This window comes from Theobroma cacao, chromosome 2, assembly GCF_053813885.1.
Source record: "Theobroma cacao isolate CCN51 chromosome 2, ASM5381388v1, whole genome shotgun sequence".
Taxonomy (NCBI): Eukaryota; Viridiplantae; Streptophyta; class Magnoliopsida; order Malvales; family Malvaceae; genus Theobroma; species Theobroma cacao.
In genome coordinates, this window is record NC_142640.1 from 48,119,970 (window position 1) to 48,141,698 (window position 21,729).

General features: G+C 33.8%; 1 protein-coding gene across 2 annotated transcripts; it reads left to right on the forward strand.

Moving 5' to 3' along the window:
* Positions 1 to 122: 122 nt before the first annotated feature.
* LOC18610107 (ARM repeat superfamily protein) lies at positions 123 to 21,425 on the forward strand. Of its 2 annotated transcripts, XM_007045593.3 has the most exons (33): positions 123 to 470; positions 2,104 to 2,165; positions 2,586 to 2,678; positions 4,641 to 4,812; positions 5,381 to 5,496; positions 6,316 to 6,402; positions 6,504 to 6,620; positions 6,695 to 6,758; positions 6,860 to 7,002; positions 7,893 to 7,940; positions 8,029 to 8,097; positions 9,869 to 9,944; positions 10,945 to 11,075; positions 12,242 to 12,301; positions 12,428 to 12,482; positions 12,577 to 12,641; positions 12,728 to 12,789; positions 12,870 to 12,993; positions 13,071 to 13,128; positions 13,242 to 13,354; positions 14,642 to 14,719; positions 14,816 to 14,878; positions 15,017 to 15,112; positions 15,205 to 15,314; positions 16,290 to 16,479; positions 16,981 to 17,095; positions 19,129 to 19,241; positions 19,328 to 19,405; positions 20,209 to 20,274; positions 20,492 to 20,623; positions 20,722 to 20,778; positions 20,864 to 20,944; positions 21,074 to 21,425. In XM_007045593.3, the coding sequence occupies exons 1-33, from the start codon at positions 344 to 346 to the stop codon at positions 21,122 to 21,124; spliced, it is 3,072 nt and encodes a 1,023-aa protein (XP_007045655.3). In that variant the 5' UTR covers positions 123 to 343; the 3' UTR covers positions 21,125 to 21,425. The 2 variants fall into 2 exon arrangements, with proteins under 2 accessions (XP_007045655.3, XP_088660047.1); XM_088803921.1 differs by lacking the exons at positions 123 to 470; positions 2,104 to 2,165 and having other exon boundaries at positions 2,552 to 2,678; positions 20,849 to 20,944.
* Positions 21,426 to 21,729: the final 304 nt, after the last annotated feature.

A 21,729-nucleotide genomic window follows, 5' to 3' on the forward strand; every position in this document is an offset into this window, starting at 1 on the left:
ACGAGTATTAATGGGCTCAGACAGCAAACAAAAAGAATTAGCGAGTTTTTTTTTTAAAGGAAATTGAAAAAGCAAAACCCTAAAAAATCGCTGCGAGAGAGCACTAAACTGGGTAAAATTTCAATTTTGCCACTAAGCGCACCTGAGACTGATTTTATTAATCGAAACAAAATTCCACGAACTTGAAACAAGATCCACTTGTTCTGTCTCTCTCTCTCTTATTTCTTTCTGTTGTTTTCTTTTTGAGCGGGAAACAAAAACACAGAGCTGTACGGAAGTAACAGGAAAGCATCATCGGGAAAGTGAAAAGGTAGGGTTTTCCTTCTCCATTTTGAGTTGAGGGATGGCGAATGTGACAGTCGATGAAGATCAACAATGGCTACTGAATTGCTTGTCTGCAACTCTGGACCCTAACCAAGAGGTCCGTTCTTTCGCCGAAGCGTCCCTTAATCAGGCCTCTCTTCAACCAGGTTTTTCTTTTTCTTTTTATCTCGCTCTTGACTGTTGTGATCGTAATTTAAAGCTTACTGATCGTAGCTAGTTGGTTTAATGTACATGTTTGGGATTTGTTTGATTGGTGTTTTTACTACTACTTGTTTTAGGAGAGAAAAAGAAAAGCATTCAGATAAAAAGCCAAGGATTATAAATAAAATATGTTACAGATAACGAAATGCCTGATATTGTTTATATATTGATAATTATTTTTCATAATCGGTGTTAGATTTTGATTATTTGTTCATTTTTGATTAATTATTACCTTGCTTTTTACCTTTCACTTTTGCTTTGATAGTGAAATTTATGAAGCAAAAAGTAAATTTTAGTAAAAGAATCGTTGAAATAGGTTCTTAATTTAGTCAAGCCCATTGGAAAATAAACGTTACACAATATATATATATATATATATATATATATATATATATATATATATATATATATAATTGTAATTTTTAACATAATTCATAATATCACAATAAAAACATTCTAGATGAATAGAAATTGACCATTCCTAACGGAACTAATTTAAAACTAGAACCTTTGCTTGCATTTTAATTAATGAGCTTTATTTACGAGCCATAAACTTGCTTGTTTGCGAGATTTATTTGCAAATATGAATGAGTTGGGTAGCTTTAAGCTTAAAGCTCAGCTGGTTTATTAACAAGCTGAATTTTTAAACTCGAGGTTTGTGTTTTTATCTAAATGTATTATTGAAAAGGAGGTAGAGAAAATGGTGTAGTCACTCAAAGGATTATAGCTTTCCGTGAAGAAATAGATCTTGAAAGAGAAATTTCTTAAAAATAAATGAAGTAACCTCCTTTGCTTTCATGCTCAAGAAATTAAATATAGAGTGGTAGCTGTTTTCTATAAAGCCTCTAGTTCATATATGTAAGAAAACATCCTTGTAAAAATGAAATAATGAAGTTGAGTGAGGGGAAGAATGACAAGTGTTTTTGCATACTGGTTTTAGAATGGGAGAAAAAATAGCTGAATATTTGAGAGCTGGAAAAAAAGAGAATTGTTTATAACATGTGACTTTGAAACCAAGTGTTTTGCAATCCTGCTTCTTAATGACAGTGCAAGAGCTTGCTTTATTTAAATATTTCTATTTCCGCTCCTCATAATAACAGTTAACGAGTAGATTTATACATGCATGTGTATTTCTCTCTCTCTCTCTCTCTCTCTCTCTCTCTCTCTCCATATCTATGCACCTGTGTGTGTGTGTATAATGTGATATTACTCTCTGTGTTACTCTTGGTTTTTAAGAAATCAAGTGTTACCTAGCAGCTTTGATTTCTTCTTAATTATTAATTTTCTTGAAGATATTATTTGTTGAGAGATCAAATCATTCTTTTGTATGTTAATGAAAGTAAAATCTCATATAATTAAGGACCAAATGGGCATATTTTGAGGAGGTTGAAATAAGAAAAAAATTTCCTCGACTGCCTGGTATTAGTGTGTTTTAGTGCCACTGGTTAGTAGTTGGGAGGCTCATAGAGATCAAAATCATTTGGAGCATAAAATCCCGTTTAATTTCCTTTTTAGATATTGTCTCATTTGATTTGTATTTTGTAGTGATTATTGATCACATCTTGTCTTGTCCTGAAGGCTTTGGCAGGGGATTATCAAAGGTTGCTGCAAACAGAGATCTTCCATTTGGACTGCGTCAGATATCCTTTTTTGAAAGCTGATTCACTTAAGTCGTTCTTTCGATTACCTGTTATATTATTTGTTAAAGAATTTCGATGCTAAGCCCATTTAATTTGTGTTGGTTGATTCTTACATCACACCCTATCACTCAGAGAAGAATATCTGTCAAATGTTTCTTCAGTTTCATGAAAATTATTATTCTTTTTCTTATTTTATTTGATGAAGAGAAACCCTACAATGCATATTATATTTATCAACAGCTTATTTCCTTCATACTATTAGAAGAAGAGAGAAAAAAAAGGTGTTGTGTTGTTTCGTTTTCTCTTTTTGATTATTTAAAAAAATTGCAGGAGTCACACTTGCATTTTCATCACTGAATTGTCTGGTATTTTATATATAATGTGAGGTTTTTGGTCCTGTAAAGCTTTAACATCTTGTACCTAGCTGCTGTACTTTTGAAGCATTTCATCAAAAAACACTGGCATGAGGGTGATGAATCATTTGAACATCCTGCTGTTTCAAGTGATGAGAAGGTACCTTATGAAATTGGACACTAGAAAAAATTCACTTTTATTTCTTCCTCCCATAAACCTTTTCTTCTCTTTGCATATTTAAAATGCATATGGTCTATTTTGTTGTAGCTCTGTATTTGTTGCATACTTTAATGTTGGATCCCTTATGTTTTTGTTTGTGTTTTAGGCCTCATTTGGTTGGTGAAGAATAATTCTTGATGAAAATTTATTGTGAAAAATTTCCTAAAAAATAACCCGTGTGCGTGTGTGTGTGTTTTAGACCTATTTTGTTGCGTATTTAAAAAGAATATGATCATATTTGTTGTAGCTGTATATTTGTGCGTACTCTAGGATTTTGTTAGTGTTTTTAGGCCTCATTTGGTTGATGTAAAATAACCTTTTAAAGATTTTTTTTTTGTAGTGAACAATTGTCTCAAAAATAACCTACATGTAACTTATATGTATGTGCGTATACATGTGTGAGCACTTGTCTTTCTAGTTAGATAAAAATATTTGTGCTTTTTGGTTAGTGGATAAATCTAATTGGATAACTTCATCTAAGGAAAATCATTTCCAAAGTTCTATTTTAAATTCTTTATTTTACTTCACTGACAAAATCATTTTGTTTTAATGAGTTTTCTTCGTGCACACGAAACAATGAAAATTATCTTCCAGGTAATCATTTTTTGTCAACCAAACAGAGATAGCTTTCTTTGAGCTTATATAATTTTAATAATCAATTTATGTATACGTTGGCTTCTGATTTTTACTGGTTGTTTGATAAGAAGTTTGCATTATATTTCTTGCTATAGATTGTATTTGTTGGTTTTTGGCCCATATTTAAAATATATATACATCTATGTAGAATAACAAAATTAGCTACAAAACTTTAACTAAGGCATTCTTGATAATTAGATAAGCTGATAAAGTATTGAGAATTAAACTTTTCAATGATTTGATCTTTTAGTTTGCCTTTAAAATTTTGGTACCACTTAATAATACAGTATTTTAAGTGAAAAAGTGTTGAGAATGTTAAGTAATGACCTACTTAATGCATTCAATCAAGATTTTTCTGAGTCAATTACCCTCTATAGTAATTAAAATTTCTTTTATCCCATGCCATTATCTTACTGTTATTTGATTACAAAATATCTACAAAATCTCATATATAAAAATAAATATATTTTAAAATTTCTCTTATTTTTAATATATATTGTAAAACCCAATTAAAATCTGTTGACTTTCATTTTAAGCAGATGTCAAATATTTTTGGATTTAAACTGCAAATTCAAAATTTTGAGGTTTTCTTTTTCTTTTGTGTGTGTGTGTGTGTAAACAACACCTAATTTTGGCATTTTGGCAAACAGTGTGATGAAATCAGCAAATCATGTTGCTTGAAAACAAAAAAACTAGTTGTTGAAATACATGCTTGTCCTGTGAATCTTGGGAAGATTGTGCTTGGATAAAATAGTTTGTGCTTGGATAAAATAGTTTGGGCTTGGAGGCATCCCACTGCTTCTTTCTATTCAATCATGTGTTGGAGCTTTTACATTTGTTGGCTTTCAATTCTTTCTCATCATATACTTATGTAACTTGCTATTATATTAGCCTCAATGCCTTCTTGTGTAGTTTCATAATATGCCATTGCATTTTTATTTTGTTGCACTTCTACTTCTAGTGAACTATAATAACTTGACTGAAACATATAATGATGTTTTTGACTGTTTAGTTATCCTTACATAGTTAATGATAAGTATTAAAAAATTGTTTCTTTTCCTTTTGTGGCTGTTGAGCAGCTCTAGATGTATATATAACTTTTCGCTTTCTTTCTCTATATTAATTTTTATTTTAAATTTTGAGATGAAACTTATGGATTGGTTTTCCACCTTTAGTTATTGCTAGTAATAAGAAATTCTGTAAATATCTTGTATTTAATATACCATGTTGACCTCTATATTAAATCCATCATGATTATACTGTCAGGCAGTTATCCGCGGACTTCTTTTATCAACTTTGGATGACTCTAATCGAAAACTTTGCACAGCAATTAGTATGGCTATAGCATCTATTGCGGTTTATGACTGGCCAGAGAGCTGGCCAGACTTGTTGCCATTCCTCCTGAAGCTGATTGGTGATCAAAGTGATATGAATGGAGGTAAGAAATCATGCATTCATGCTCTGATTAATCCTGTGACTTGTTGTTTCGTAATCTTTAACATTTTCTTTCGTGGTTCATTGGTGTAATAGTCATCTCGGGTGGCTCACTTTAGATGCTTTATCTTATAATATATTTTTCATATCTAACCCTTTTCCATAAAGTTATGTATGTTTTCTGATCCAATTATCTATTATTTGTTCTTCTATAATTAATTCTGTCAATCTTCCATGACAGTCACTTTGTGGCTGGAAATATTTTTTTTCTTCTATTTGTCTTGGTCCTTCCTTTAATCGTATTTGAGCTTATTCTTTCTTAGCCTATCATCATGCCTTGATACATACTTCTTTATTTCTCATGATTATGTGCATTGTTAAAGCATTGAATGATGTAAATTTCCTCTATTATTAAATCATTGAATATGTACATTATGCTTCTTTATTTTCACTTGCTTTTAAGCTTTTTGGCAATGTAAATTTTCTCTTTTAAATTAAAAAATTGGTTATTTATGATGTCAGCTTTTTAAAAGTTTGGATTCATTTGATTAAAGCATTCCCAAACTTTGTAGTGCATGGTGCTCTTAGGTGCTTGGCACTTCTTGCTGGGGATTTGGATGACACAATGATTCCAACATTAATACCTTTTCTCTTCCCTTGCTTGTATACCATTGTATCATCTTCTCAGGTCAGTTTTCTTTTGCTTTCATTGCATTAATAATGGCTTTAGAGTAGGTCTATCCTTGTTGTGGGGTTTTTTATTTAATTACATATAATTTTGAGTTTTATTTTCTGGAGATGAGGATTTTGGAAGTGTGGGATTAGTGGAGTTGTCTCTTTAGGTGCTCATCTGTGCCTGTACATGATGCACTTGTTACCATATAGAGTGAGCAGTTTATCTTATTTACTGGAGATGAGAATTTTGGGAAGTGTGGAATTAGTGTAATTGTCTGTGCATGTGCTTATTTGTGTATGTACATGATGCGCTTGTTATGGTATAGAGTGAGCATGGGAGTGGGGGCAGGGTTGAAGCTGTCTAGAGAGTGCTTTACCTGTTCAAGTGTAACCACAAATTTAACATTTTTCAAGCATGTACTTATATCATATTACCAAAATTAGTAGTCATATTAACAAATCCCTGCTTTCAGTGGTTGAATGTCATTCTGGTTACCTAAAAATGTAAGTTAAAGTTATTCTGAAAGAAAAATTCTCGTTGTATATGGTGGATTTTTCTTAAAGCTTTTAAGCTGAATTTCATCTTATTTTCCAGGTCATGAATGGACCCTTGTACATTTATTATTTAATGCATAGGCCATTAGCATTTGGCATAGATGTATTTTGTCCTTCTTAATTGCCAAATCTTAGTACATGATTCTTCTTATTAAACTCTTCTAAAAAATTTTGAATTCTTGGTAAAGATATAGGCATTCTTCAATTTCATTTATTGTGAACTTCAGAAAATAAAAGGTGGAAACACCTTACATTGTGATAAGACTTGCTTGTGCAGATCTATAACAAATATTTGAGAAGTAAAGCCCTTTCTATAGTTTATGCTTGCATTTCCATGTTGGGGGATATGAGGGGTGTATATCAGGTACTCCCATACATCCTATTTTTATTGTGCTGGATCTTGAAATGTGGTTGGTTTAATGTTGTCACATTACTAATTAACAGAACTAAGATATTTATGTTCAGGCAGAAACGAGTGCATTGATGGAACCAATGCTTAAACCATGGATAGATCAGTTCTCTTTTATCTTGGAACATCCTGTACAACCTGAAGATCCTGATGATTGGGGCATCAGAATGGAGGTTGGTATTATTCTTTAATCTCTATCTGTTGCCATATTTTGTACTCTTTGCTCATGACTCAAATTTCCCCCCAGGTTTTCAAGTGCTTGAATCAGTTTGTTCAGAATTTCCATAGCTTCACTGAGAGTGAATTTATGGGTAAGTTGGTCATATCTCTTTATATGTTCTTTTAGCATATTTTCTGAGTTTTATTTTGATTTTTAGTACTAATGGTGCCTCCCTGAGAGCATTTTTTACAGTTATTGTGGGGCCACTGTGGCAGACATTTATATCATCTTTGAGAGTATATACCCGATCAGCAATTGAAGGTACAGAGGATCCTTATGAGGGTAGATATGACTCTGATGGTGCAGAGAAAAGCCTTGATTCCTTTGTTATTCAGGTAATTCAAATTTACTGGTCACGATCTATTTGTTTATTTTATAAGTACTATAATGCAGATAGAGTTGGATCCTGATCTTTCTTAATTGATTTTATGTCTCCAAGAGTAGGGCCTGATAGTTTAAATTGTTTACATGTGATGCATTCAACTTTTTCAGACTTTTATTGATAAACCTTAGAAGTGTTTAGTATATTAAAAAGTTAAGATAAGTTAGATACAAGTGTCTCCTTTTAGTATGGATTGATTTTTTTTCTTGTTTTAAGATAACTATCTTTAAATATATAGGGGTTTTGCGTGAGGGCAAGCTTGAAGAGGCAGGGAGTGTTAAACAGGTTTTAGATTCATCTGGCATAAGTTTGTCCTCAATTTGGCTTAGTTGGACATTGAAAGCGTGTCTTTACGTGTGCACATGTGCACATGTGTGAACATGTACAGCTAGAAATACAAATTAGATGTCAATATATACATGAAGTGGAGTTGGGTTCTAAGTTGATTGAATGCTATTGTATTTGTGCAATGTTGGCTAAAGCTGAAAAAGTAGCTATCTTTCATATGGTTAACAGGTGGTAATAGTTTTGTGGTTGGAGATTATGTCTAGAGACAGGTCAATCTTTTATACAAGTCATTCCAATTACCTTTGGAAAGGGAAAATGCATTTATTCCAGGTTTGGTTGGCAATGGGAAGGTAGATGGCTGTGATAAAAAGCTGCAGTGAATGTTTTAAACTTAATTATTGATTTTGTTTGAAGAAAGTGGTAACAAGCTTCTTGTTGTGTCATAGTTTAGGATACACCAAAACCTGTGGTTTTTCGTCAAGTGCACAAGTATCAGTTGGTTCTAGTTTAACTGATCTTTCCTCCATTTTTTTGTGTTTGATTCTGATCTTGCAGTTGTTTGAGTTTCTATTGACCATTGTGGGTAGCAAAAAATTGGTAAAGGTGAAGTTAGAAGACTCTCTGTCCTCTTTAGTTACTATTTCTTTTTTATAGTTATTTGGTATAATTTTTATAAAATTTGATCATGTAGGTTGTTGAGACTAATATTGCAGACTTGGTATATTACACTATTGGTTTTCTGCAAGTGACAGAACAACAGGTAATTATTCATTCATTCAGGTGTCAGAATGGACTTTGACTTCATCTTATTCTGCTGCCATCTTGACAACATAAGGGCTTTATTTATCTTTAACTGAATCCAACCTCCTTTATTTCAGTAACATTTTACCTTTTTTTTTTTTTTAACATTTAGGGTGTTTACTTTGCCGTTCTTCTTACCTTTGAAACTAAAGAAGCTGGAGTTTTTCCTGTAGCATTTTGGTCATGATGTTAGTAGTGCTGTTCTAGTTGTTTCCATTTTCAGTCATGACCATGTCTATTCAGTCTCATTTCTTCTATCCTTTAAGAAGTCCTTGACTGAGGTTGTTATTCAAATCCAATCTACACATGTTCCTGATCTGCACTACATCCCTATTTTACTACTACTATAGTCTCTTGCTCTTTGAGAAACTAGCCAAGATGCCTGCCTACCCAATCATTGAGTATTGGTAAAATGAAATACGCTTATGTGGTTATTTTCTTCCAAAATACGATTCAAATTACTTGCCTGATACTATTGCTGATGTAAGCTGATTACTCACCAGTCATTGACTTTATGCCATTGAGTGGAATTCAGCACGCCCGTGCATATTTAAATAACTGTACACTAGCTTATCACTTGCAGAAGGGAATTGTATTGATCAAAACATTGTATGAGACCTTCTCATTTATCATTTATCTAGTTCACTATCCTAATATGCTTGAGTTTCGTCTATGTAGTTCCTGGAGGAAAATAATTGATTCCTAGAAATAGTTGAATCTCTTCATTCTTTCAATCTTTTACTTCACTCTGATCTGGGGTTCTTAGAACAAAATATGAGGCTTACAGCATAGAAAGTACTATTCTAATGTTTGATACTTCAATATTCTTAGGGTCTAACATATTTCTTCTACTTGTTTTGTTCGTTGAATGTGCCAAAAATTCATGTGGTTTCTGTTGAGTAAATTGTCATGAATAAAATGACTATAAAGATAAGAATGAATTTGTTAAAGGAGTCTTCCTTTAAAAATGACAGATGTGGGCTTCTGCAATTTCACTGTTATATTTTATACTTTTGCCATGTAAGCAGTACATAATTGCATTTAACTGCAGAGGACTTGGTTAAAGAGCTTCGTTCTTGTTTCCTCTTCACTTAACATTACTTTTATGTTGAGGAAATTGAATTTTTAGAGAGATAATCATTGGACTACATATCTATGGCTTGGACTGGAACTTCATATTTGCTCTCCTTGACTCAAAACTAAAATGATGCAGGATTTCCATGGGTTGGCATTTTCAGTATTGGTTGTTAAACTGAGTGTTGGCATTGGAAAAATTGTCTGATTGAGTGATCCATCTTTACACTTGTTGGGTTCTGTGGTTGTCAAAAACTACTGATGCTATTATGATAAGCTAATTGTTCATAGAGACCAGCTGTGTATTTTAAATATATAAAATAATCCCAAAATTATATCAATGAACAGAAGTCACTGGTAGATTGTCTTACTGGGCTATGTGGTGTAGGGACAAAATCAAGTGTTCTGTGATGTTGGCTCACAATGTTCTAGGCTTTGTATTATTGCAAATGATGATGGTCTGCGCTATGTGGTGTTTAAGAGTTTCTTGACCTAGACATGCATTTTTGATCTGCCTGTTTTCTCACTTATGCAGTGGGAAACTTTCAATCTTTTGGATGCTCCAATTATCATAACCCTTATTTTCCTTTAATTTTAAGGTTTTTAAGGTTTCATTTTCTACCCTTCCCCCTTTCTTATGTTTGAATCCTTTCTAGGTCCATACATGGTCGATGGATGCTAATCAATTTGTAGCTGATGAGGATGATGCCACTTATAGCTGCCGTGTTTCTGGTAAGTAGCTCATACACTGAAAATGTGTTATTGAATATTTTTATCAATACCCAGATTACACGGGGTGGATTTACTAGTTTACACTAGTTAACATTAATGTTCTTCAATTATGCTACCTAGATGACACTTCTGTAAGTTTGACACTGATTAATGATTGGTAGGAAGCTTAGGTTTGTGTAGTTAACGATTAGATTAATGACTAATTTTACGCACAAACTTATGTCATGTTTTGAAAACCTCCTCTCCTGGACTACCGGTGTGTCTTCTCTTCCTGTCACTTCATTTATTAATTTTGTTACAATGTTCAGTAGTTAGTGTAATCTAGTGCTTAATCTTTTTCTGAGATGTATGGCTGGAAAAGTTTCTTTATTAATGAAAAGAATCATTCTTATATTTTTTACTCTGTGTGGAATATGAAATGTGACCTTGAGACTGACAAAATGATCTCCATCAAAAGATAGAGCAGAGGTCAAATCCCATTATTCTAATTGAAGATGAACTATAAACAATTGATTTTCTCTCAAATTGTTTTGCATGATTAAGGGGGAAAAAAAGCCTATGGTCACAAATAACGTAACTTAGATTTCGTGTCTGCATGCATCTTGATGAAGCTTGAAAGATTTATGGCTTCTTAGGTGGATATGTACTGCACCAAGTAATATAATTTATTTTAGTCACAGGGGGAATACACAGTCTATTGAAACCAGGGTAGTTTCCTGAAGGAGGTGCAATTACCAAATTAATTGTCAATAGGCAGCAATCTGTACTTTTATAACTTCATTCTGCATCTATCTTCATCTTTTCTCTTCTGTTCCCCATGTTCACCCCATCTTCAACCCAATGGTCTTTGTCTCTGACAAATCTCCGCCTGCATTTTCCTGGTGTGGCATTGAAGACGTGGAATCTGTTCCTGTGTTTGATAGCATATCTCTTACTTTTCAAGATTTCCTTGAATTTTTTTTTTAAATTAATTTCCTATATATATGTACACTTTCTCCAGGTTCACTTTTACTAGAGGAGGTGGCAACATGTTTTGGGAGAGAAGGAATTGATGCTATTCTAAAAGCTGTGAGGAAACAGTTCAGTGAGTCTCAACAAGAAAAAGCTGGTGGTTCTGTAGTTTGGTGGAGGGTAAGTAGAAACTTCTTTTGTGGCTTGCCAATTATGAAAGATTTATCTTTTAGGCTCTAAAATTTTTTCATTGGTACATTGTCCTCTCAACTTTTGCTTTAAGTGTATGCATAACTTGGCTTTTGTGTGTAAGAGTAAAACAACAGTCTTTTAAGGTAATGTTTTAAACTTGTTTTGATGAGCTTTTATTTTGTGGCCTTAACAACATGAAAGGAAAATTCTTGTATCAATATGGACTGGTTGCTTAAAGCAGGGAAAGGGCTACCCTCAGAATTGAAAACTAAAAATAGAGTAAACATTTTTTTCTTTTTCCTCAAGACTTATCCCCTTACAGAAAATAACAAGAAGCAAATTCAACAGGTGTGCCTGGTGATCACACCTTTAGTTTGGAAACTACCCATTTAGTTGTCCTGTTTGGCTACCTCGGAGTATTTATTGGGTTGCGTCAGCCTTAAATTTCCATTGTATTTCCAATATTATGCTTGAACCAGATTTCCACTCTCTGCAATTATCTCCCATGCAATGTTGCATGTTACTTTTACTCATCTGGGTGAGACGGACAAGTGGTTGACATGGTTGCAACTGCATGATTGCACAAAATCATGTTAAAATTAGTGGGGCCTTGAGATCTTAATTCTAATAAAAGTATTTTGATATGTGGATAACATATGTGATACTGAGTCCATTGAAATTCATCTGTTAGGATTCAAGAGTTTTTATGACGGTTCCGCATCAATTCATCAGGATAAAAGTCATAATTTAGTTCCCTAAATTGAAGGGTAGCAATATATATGGTATGCATGGTATTTAATTTTTTCCCATAAGACATATGCTTCATATGTCAGTAGGAGCATTCACATGGAGATAGGACAAATGAAGATGGTATTAATATCAGTTTGATTTTCACCTTTTCTTCCCCTATGTAATTGTAGAAGTCTTTCTAAAAGTTGGATGGAGTCGAATACATGCTTTTGTGTCCTTGCAATTAATTTTCCTTTTCTTCTTTAATGCTTTATAATCATATTGGCAGATCCTGTTTGTCATTTGTTATCCAGTAGTTTCTAAAATCATTTTAATGGAATTTTCTTTCTTTCTTTCTTCTTCTTCTTCTTTTTTTTTTTTTTAAATTGTCCTCATGACTCATTCTGGCATGGTAAATTTTTTAGATAAGGGAGGCTACTTTGTTCGCTTTATCTTCTTTGTCAGAGCAATTGCTTGAGGCGGAGGTTTGTTCTCTCCATGATAATATTCTTTTATGAGTGGTCACCTTTTCCTTTGGCGTTGGGTATTATGTCAAAAGAATTTTCTTTCTAGGTTTCAACTTCAATGTTGTATTGAATTTATGGTAGCAGGTTCCTGGCTTAGGAAACCTTTTAGAGCAAATGATCACTGAAGATATGGGAATTGGTATTCATTTGGTTTTTGTTTCTATTGTGTTCCATAGTTGTATTATATTGTTAATTTAGTGGACGCATCTTGACATTGCCATTTTGTTTTGCAGGGGTGCATGAATATCCCTTTCTTTATGCTCGTATGTTTGTATCAGTTGCTAGGTTTTCGTCCATGGTAATGATGTCATCTCCCTTTTTTTGAGATCATCTTATGGGTTATGTCATTTCAAAAGATCTAATTCAATAGATAATGTTGTTCAGATCAGCTGCGGAATTCTTGAACACTTTCTCCATGCTGCTATAAGGACAATTGGCATAAATGTGTATGTGTACCTATCCCATTTTGATATCTGACCACAGGTAATTGATAGGGTAATCTTATGGTGAGTGTTTTTATTGACAGCCCTCCAGCTGTGAAAGTAGGTGCCTGTAGAGCACTTTCACAGCTACTTAATGAAGCAAACAAGAGTGTTATCCAGCCTCAAATAATGGGTTTATTGTCATCACTGACTGATCTTCTTCATCAGGTAATGTATGATTGCATGATTCTTGAAAGCAGTTGTTGAAGTCACATCTAATGGTTGTCTTATGACTCTGATTTCAGGCTTCTGATGAAACATTACATCTGGTACTTGAAACACTACAAGCTGCAATTAGAGCTGGTGGGTTTAGATACGGTTGATATTACGCATGAATTACTTCTCGTGTCCCCTTTATAATAAGGTGTTTTCTTTTACAGTTCTACAATTTCATATTTTATTTTTGCTTACCTTAGGTCATGAATCATCAGCATCTGCAGAGCCTATTATCTCTCCTATAATTCTCAATATGTGGGCGTTGCATGTTTCGGATCCTTTCGTTAGTATTGATGCAATTGAGGTTCTGGAGGTAATAATGTAAATTTCGTTAGTGGTTTACAATAAGTAGAAACTCATTGTCTAGTGTTTTTGAATATCACGTTTTCCTTTCAATTTTTCTACAATATGCTGTGTTTCTATTCCTCAGATGGTTATTAAGTTTAGATGTGTTAGGCTAAGACATTGATTCTTGATATGCCAAATTGCTTCTGGTGATATATCCTCTGAATTAGTTATACTTAACAGAATGAAAATTTTCACTTACCTTATGATTGTTGGATTTAGGAAGCAAATCCAAACCACAATCAAGTGTAAGGAGAATTAAGTGACTCAAGTGAGAGATAACAATAGAGATCAAAACTCAGTCAAATGGCTGGTCTTTTGGTTTCTAAAGCCAGGGAGTAGAGAGATTCTTTCTTGGATGTTATTGCCAATAAAATTGAACCACATTAAACAAGAGTACTTTATATTACAGCATAAAGTACAAACCTTAATAGGAATAAGTCTAGCTTTTAAAATAGTTCTAGTACCAACTGACCAAAATAACTGAAGAGAAGAACGAAAAAGGACATGAAAACCCATAACATAAAATATGCCTTAGTAATGTGAATGGTAGCAGTAGTGTCGTCATACAGTGCCTCACAGCATCATGCTACAGTACTGTGCATAATAACTAATTTGTTTGTTTGTTATTTTGCTCTTGCATTGTGACCGCAAAGATTTTTGTAATTCACATTTTTGCAGTTTGATGGTGAATTTTTTTGGTGACCATTGTGATTAAATGCTTTTTAATTAATTTATTTTTTCTTAACATGATAACTTTGAGTTATGAGAGACCTGATATGCATGGTGTCCGTCGTCTTTCATTTTTTTCTAAATTTTGATTACACCCAGTAACTGGAACTTTTGCAGTATTCTTTCATGCCTACAAAGAAGAAGTTATAACACAACATTTTGCATTGAGTGGAAGACTCATATATGATGGTGATTGAAAGTTTAATATCTTGTTTCAAATGCTAGTGATAGCCTGAATTGCTGCCTAATTTCTGGCACAAACAGTTTGTGGAAAGATATCTCTGTACATAATTTAACCTTGATCCCTTAATAATTTTACTTGCTTTTTTTTTATGTATCTTTTTGGAATCACGTATGGGATTGAATTATGGACTGCAGCCTTTTGATGTTCTTTTCATTAAACATCTTAGATTGATGGTTTTTCTTTTTAACATTTTACCCAGGCATTTGTCTTAATTATTTTATATGTTTCTTTAATATTTCTTGGGCTGTAAATTTTCTTCACTGGTATTTCTGTTTTCAGGCAATAAAAGATGCTCCCGGTTGTATTCGTCCATTGGCTTCTCGAATTTTACCATATCTTGGCCCAATATTGAACAAAGTATGACCTCTCAAGTTACTTTAAATTATTGCATTCTAGTAGTGATGGAGATTTTAATGGTTTGTTTTTAATACATTTTTTGATGGCAAATTTCAGCCCCAACAGCAACCTGATGGACTAGTGGCTGGGTCATTGGATCTGTTAACCATGCTATTGAAGGCAAGTGATACTTGGCAGGAAGAATATCATATATTTTCTTTTTTTTTTTTGTTGAGTTTAAGAATTTTTTTTCTTTAAACAACATTATAATTTTATTACATTGTTTTGCTAATTACAGTTTGTGATAGCGTTGTACAGAATGCTCCTACTGATGTGGTAAAAGCGGCATATGATGTTTGTTTTGATGCTATTATCCGGATTGTTCTTCAAAGTGATGATCATAGTGAAATGCAGGTATAACTTTTTGCTGAATGTTTCTTTTTCTTTAATGGTAATTGGCTATCTAAAATATGGACATAAGTGCTGCTTTATTCAATAATGATCAGAATGCAACAGAATGTTTGGCATCTTTTGTATCTGGTGGAAGACAAGAAGTTCTTGCTTGGGGCAGTGATTCCGGATTTACAATGCGAAATTTGCTTGATGCAGCTTCAAGGTCATTATTGTCTTGATTCTTTATCTCCCTCCACCCCCCCCCCCCCCCCCCCCCCCCCCCCTTCCCCCCTTCCCTCTTACCTCTCTTCCTTTTTTAACCCCCTTTTCCCCATTCCAAACTCTATTTTGTCTTTGCTTATCTTTGGTGCTTGGCAGTTCGTCAGTTTCAAAATAGTTAATGGTTCTTTTATAACTACCAAATAGAAAAATAAAGTTCTTTTACTTAGAATTGTTATCCATCTCCATACTTAAGGTTCTTTTATTAAGCTAATCAAATGCTTTGGGAATCAAACTAGGCTCATGGTACCGGGATTGTATATTCGATAATTGCCGATTGATTTGCATCTCAATGATAGTGTAATTGTTGCATATTCATAGTATAGTGCCAAGAAATATTTGAAAGTTTGTAGAAGCTTTAATGCACCAAAAAATGCTCCTCCGGAGGCTTTGGTGGTGTTGTTTGTATAGTCTACCAATTTTACATGCAAACAAATTTAGGAGAACTATTAAATACAATATACATTTGTTTAATATGGTTTGTAAAAGGTGCTCAATCTTCTTAAGGAATAAATGAAGAATAATACTATACTGATCATAGTTACTTTGTATTCTTTTCACTTATTAGGTTATTGAAAGTTGTGGCAGTTTTTCTTTAAATCTCTTTGTCATCTTCATGATGAATGCTAATTCATTTAGCCTGTTGAGCTGTCAATTTCAATAGTATGGTTATGCTTATATGTAGATTGCACGGTGAGAGAACTTCTGCTTTGCCTGTGAAATGTTGTTAAATACATGTACTTTTGCATGAAGAAAGTGAAACAGGGGTTTGGAGTGGTATTTCATGCAACGGTGGTGAGCTTGTGGATTCTTGCAGTGAATTCAAATTTCTGTCTATTAGTCATTAGCTAAACTCTACTAGTAAGTTTGTCTCATATCCATGTTTTTGGATGCTTATTTTGTGCAATCTCATTTGCAGGCTTCTTGACCCTGATCTGGAAAGCTCTGGATCTCTTTTTGTTGGCAGCTATATCCTGCAACTTATTTTGCATCTTCCCTCACAAATGGCACAGCACATTCGAGACTTGATTGTTGCTCTTGTTAGACGTATGCAGTCAGCTTCGATAGCAGGATTGAAAAGCTCATTGCTATTTATTTTTGCTAGATTGGTATCGTCTCCAATTTTTAACTTCATCTTGAATAAACTAAGCCTCTCTTGTCAACTTTTACATCTTCAACATAGTGAGATTTATCTTCTTCTGGATTATCAAGCTGAACAGTTGCAATTTTTTTCCTGTTAAAAAAGAATAGCAAGAAGCTGCTATTAAAATAGAATAGATACTATTATGGCTTGTAACTTGTGATTTTTCATTAATATGGTCTTTTAAGTTATTATTTAATACAAGTTGAGGTGTTTAAAAAAGATATTGCATAAAAGAAGCATTAAGCTGAAAAAAAAAATTCCAGCTAATTTGGACTTTGTTTCCTAGTTTGATTTCTGGAACAGGATAGTAATCCCCCTTATAGTTCTTATAACTTTTAGTCTAATGTTGTGCTATCTTGGCTCTGTTTTCCTAATTCTTCCTTAGGGTTTATGGTTAGATGTCATTCTGCACTCATCATCTTTTTCATGGCTCAATTTTCTCACTGTTGCATCTCTTATAATTCAGGTTCATATGAGTTCCCCAAATGTTGAACAATTTATCAATTTATTGATCACTATCCCAGCTGAAGGCTATCAAAATGCCTTTGTTTATGTAATGTCAGAGTGGACTAAACAACAAGGCAAGTTCCTGTGCACATTCTTAATTTAGCTAGGAAATGAAGTAATGTGAAGTGCCGATATGTTGAAAGGAAGGATAATGGTGAACTTCTTATATGAATCTCTGTTCGCATGCTCATCCTAATGCAAACAAATCAATGTATGTGTTATATTTTGTGGTAATTAGTTCATATGCATTGGACCTAGGCATGCTGTTGGCGGTCACGTAAAGTGTTTATAAGGTGTCTTAGGACTGGTTCTAATGTGATTCAACAAAACAAAAAATTAAAAAAATTGTACCATAAAAATAATACTAAATGCAAGTTCTCTCTCAAAATCTTAATTAGGCATGTGTAATTATGTGGAGCTTAGTTGGGGGCTTGAATAGATTGTCTTAGATGATATAGACTATTAATTTAATGTTTTTTTAAGTTATATGTTGCAGGATTTATTTATTTTCTTAACATTTAAGGATATTTTAGTAATTAATGACTTAGCTGGAATGGCCTAGGCAGTACTATTTTGGGCCTTATTTTGAACCTTCAACTGTTACTGATATAGCCTATGTCTAGGCATTGTTTGGTACTAAATCTATCTTTTATTTAGAGTCTAATTCTTAGTTGGACTAGGAATGTAGAGGGGACAATCTGTTAGGAGATATTTTACATCTGCAAAATAGGGAGGTGTGAGCAATGATGTAGGGGTCAGAAAAGTCTTGCTTTTATTGAGAGACTGAAGGTTAGAAGTAATTCAATGTCATGGCCATTGAGATAATTGGATTGAGAACCAATAAGTTTAGCAGTCACAAATTTACTTTGACAACTCCAGCTGCTATAATGTTAGCTTTAGGACTGTGGGAAGTAATCCTAGCCTATGTTGCTTCAATCCTTCATTTTTAATGAAGTGCCCATGTCCAACACATATACAACGGACGTGGATATGGAGGTTTAACCCTCCAAATACAAGGAAAAACTTAGATAAAGTTGGACATATGCATATTCAATACCCATGTCGGACACATACCTGTATCAGACACTCACCCCCTGAGTCTGGAGTAACACAGATCCTAGCCGTTGGTGTAAGCTGAGGAAGTCCAGGTATGAAGCCTGAAATCTTTATTTTCAGTTTTCTGATATGATTCTTTTATGCAACCAGCTGGAAACCAATCTTCTTAAACTCTAGAACAGCCATTTATATTATCTTAATCAAACTCACACAAAAACAAACTGTCAATATCCATGCTAACCCGCTTTTCAAAAAAAAAAAAAAAAAAGCATGCTAACCCTATGTACTTTTCAGAGCCCCGAGATAGCGCCAACTAATATCTCCTAATGTATATTGCCACAATCATAATCTCATACCAACTCTGTTAATATATATAATTATTAGAATAAATTCCTTTGTTTTCTCTAGCCCTAAAATTTAGCCTCCCCACCAATTTGCTTACTTTTTAGCGCATGAATGCAGTGGGTTCCACGAGGCTTGTAAGTTCGTATTATCCTAAATCAGTTAAGTTTGGGGCTTGTAGCATTCTAATATTTTGGTTGGCCATCAATTGTCAATTGATTTAAATTTGATACCTACAAAATTTGACATGCCTTTAGACTAGACCTCATTGTCATTTGTTAATTCTACTCCATATAATTCCAATATCCCTACCCCTGTAACTAGTTTAGTGTTTCTTGAGTTTTATATTCAAGAAAGGCTTGCTACTTGATGCTAAATGGGTTTTAAGTTAGATTCGATAATAACTAATATGTATGATCTATTACTGCATTGGATGCTTAACTTGCACATTTTTTTTCTTATACACAGTGTTCTATTGCAATGTTTCAGTAGGCTCTTGTATTCCTCTTACAGCCTTACTAGATTATTAAATCAACCTAACTGCATTTGTGCTGAACTAGATTGTCAATCATTTTCTCTTGTTAATAATTGGTGATGATGGATATATGTGACAAAAAAGAACTGTTCATTATCTTTGACCACATTACTCTATTTACAGATTAGTAAGCTTGCATTTGATATTTCTTTTCATATGTGCTTTGGAGTGCAGGGGAGATTCAGGGAGCATATCAAATCAAAGTTACTGCTAGTGCTTTGGCCCTACTGCTATCCACTAGGCATGATGAATTAACAAATATTAATGTCCAAGGCCATCTAATTAAGGTTTGTGATATATCTTAAAGGCTTGAACATCATTTTCTCATGGATATGCTTACTGGTTAAATAATCCAAATCTTTTTAATGTGAAGTCTGTGGCAGGGATAACCACTCGTTCAAAAGCTAAATCTGCTCCGGATCAGTGGACTATGGTGCCACTTCCAGCAAAGGTAATTCTAGGTTATTGTGTTAATAAAGGTTGCCTTGAACTGAAGTTTGTGGTTAAGTGATCATACCCAGAGATTGTTTGCATCCGGCAGTCTGAGAATGGTTTGCTCATAAAATTGATTTAACTAATTCTAGGGTTTTTATCACCTACTAGATGAAGAAGTAAGAAATGTAGTGTTTGAGGTGCACATGAAGATGAAAAAGATGTAACTTGAATACAAAAACAATCTAAATGTGAGTCTATCAAAAATTGGAGAAAGAGATAATGGAGGCTATATCCTTATTTTGGTGTGATTTCTACTTGTTTTATTTGTATTTGTGTAAATTGTCAGGTGAGTTTTACTCAAGCATATCAGTGGGGAACAACTCAGCTAGTTGCTTTCTTTATGAGCATAGGTCCTAGAAGAAGCCCTCACAGCAATTTTCTTTTGATTTTCATTTTAATCTGGGTTGAGTTTGGCATTGCAATTGGATTGCAAAATTATGGTCTAAAATTGTGGTTTTGGAAATCATTGAAAAATGTTGCTTTTCCACTTGAACCTTCGTTTGGATTAAAAATATTGAATTTTGTTGGCATTGTGGCTACAATTCAAACCACAGGCTTCCAAGCCTTTGGTAATATCAAACTTAGCTGTGGTATATACTATTGTGATTAGCCACTTTAAGGAAACCTTAATTCTTCTCTGCATTGTCCCTACAAATTGCTAATTTTTGTGTGTGCTATTTAGAAGCCAAAGATTATAATGCAATTCACTTGTTACCTTAAAAACTTGGCATGTCCAACTACTTCTGCTTATTGCTGCAGATATTGGCTGTACTGGCTGATGCATTGATTGAAATACAAGAACAAGTTTGGGATGCTAAGGATGAGGTAGTTTTTGCCCTTTTGTGCTATCTTTAATGTTCTGTTGAACTACTCAGAATTGCAGGCTTAGCCTAGCAGTTCAGCAACCTCTCTTTTGAGGGGAATATTTGCAGGGTCCCCTGCAATTGCCAGGGGTTAATTTCCAATTTAAATAGTCCTTCCCCAAATAATGATAGTAATCACTGAGGGTGGATGTTTGGGCTTTGAACCATTTGTTTTGCAGGATAGTGACTGGGAAGAAATTCATGAAGGAGATATGGAAGCTGACAAAGATTTGTTATATTCAGCTGCTGCCACACCATTTGGCAGGTCTGCAAATGAACATCTTGAAGCAATGGCAAAAGCATATAATGAGGTTTGGTTGAATAGAAATAACAATGAATTCTCGGGTCTTTTTGAAGTTTCTTTTTATTCAGCGTTACTAATGGATCTTATTTGATCATGCATTTGAAGGATCAAGAAGATGACTATGAAGATGACATGCTAAGTGTTTCAGATCCGCTTAATGAGGTGATTTTTATTGTCCTAAATTTACTTACATGCACAACATTTTAAAATGTTATATAATGCCAAACTCTAGCGTTCAATCTTGCAGATTAACTTGGCAAATTATCTCATGGACTTCATTTTAAAGTTCTCTCAAAGTGACCGACAACTATTTGATTATCTTTGTCAGGTTAGGTCTCTGTCAAGCATTTAAAACTACTACTTGTGAAGTAGGATATTAATATTTGCATAATCTCCTTCGGACAATAACTTAATGAATGCAAATTCTTTTCCTTTTTCATTTATCTTTAAATTGCAGAGTCTGACACGGGCACAGCAGAATGCTATTAAGATTGTCTTAAATCGGTGAGGGATTTTTTGAGGGCATCAAGCGCAGGTCTTACTCTCTTTAATTTAATTGATCAAAGATTTGCTTCTTTCCATAGTTGCCATTTGAGTGTGAAAAGTCCATCAGTTGAGCTTTAAATCTGAGGTTGATCTCCTTTTGGTTCTAAATGCTATACGAAATGAGAAAGTGAAATCAGTTTTGGTTTTCCGTTATGGAAACTGGATTGATTGCTTTGTGTTAAGAAGTGGGATCTCCAACTCCGAGTTTGCTATTTCTTTTTTTCCGCCAAATCTTAATTTTAATGTGAGTTCGTTTATTTATATATATGGTGTTCCATGTCCGCCTTTTCTCTCTTCAAGATGTTTTAAGACACACCCCCGTAGCCATAGCGTCATAAGAGGATAGGCTTGAACTCGGCATGTGGAGGCTGTAATATCAGGCGAATTGGTCGTGCAATTGGCAGTCAAGCTTTTAGCTGATTTATAGCTAAACCAGAGAGCTGGTGTATAGAGATGCCCGTAGTCATCCTGGGAAAGAATTTTAAGCTAACGAGAGTTGACAAATAAAAGCACATTCCTTTGTATGAGCTATATATCACTAGAAAATTAATATTGTTTCAAAGCCTA

Excerpts from the sequence above, each read along its gene's own strand:
- LOC18610107 (XM_007045593.3), top strand. The coding sequence starts at position 344 with ATGGCGAATGTGACAGTCGATGAAGATCAACAATGGCTACTGAATTGC. Across the intron at positions 13,129-13,241 it reads ACAAGCTGCAATTAGAGCTG|GTCATGAATCATCAGCATCT; the intron begins GTGGGTTTAGAT and ends TGCTTACCTTAG. Across the intron at positions 15,113-15,204 it reads ATGATCATAGTGAAATGCAG|AATGCAACAGAATGTTTGGC; the intron begins GTATAACTTTTT and ends AATAATGATCAG.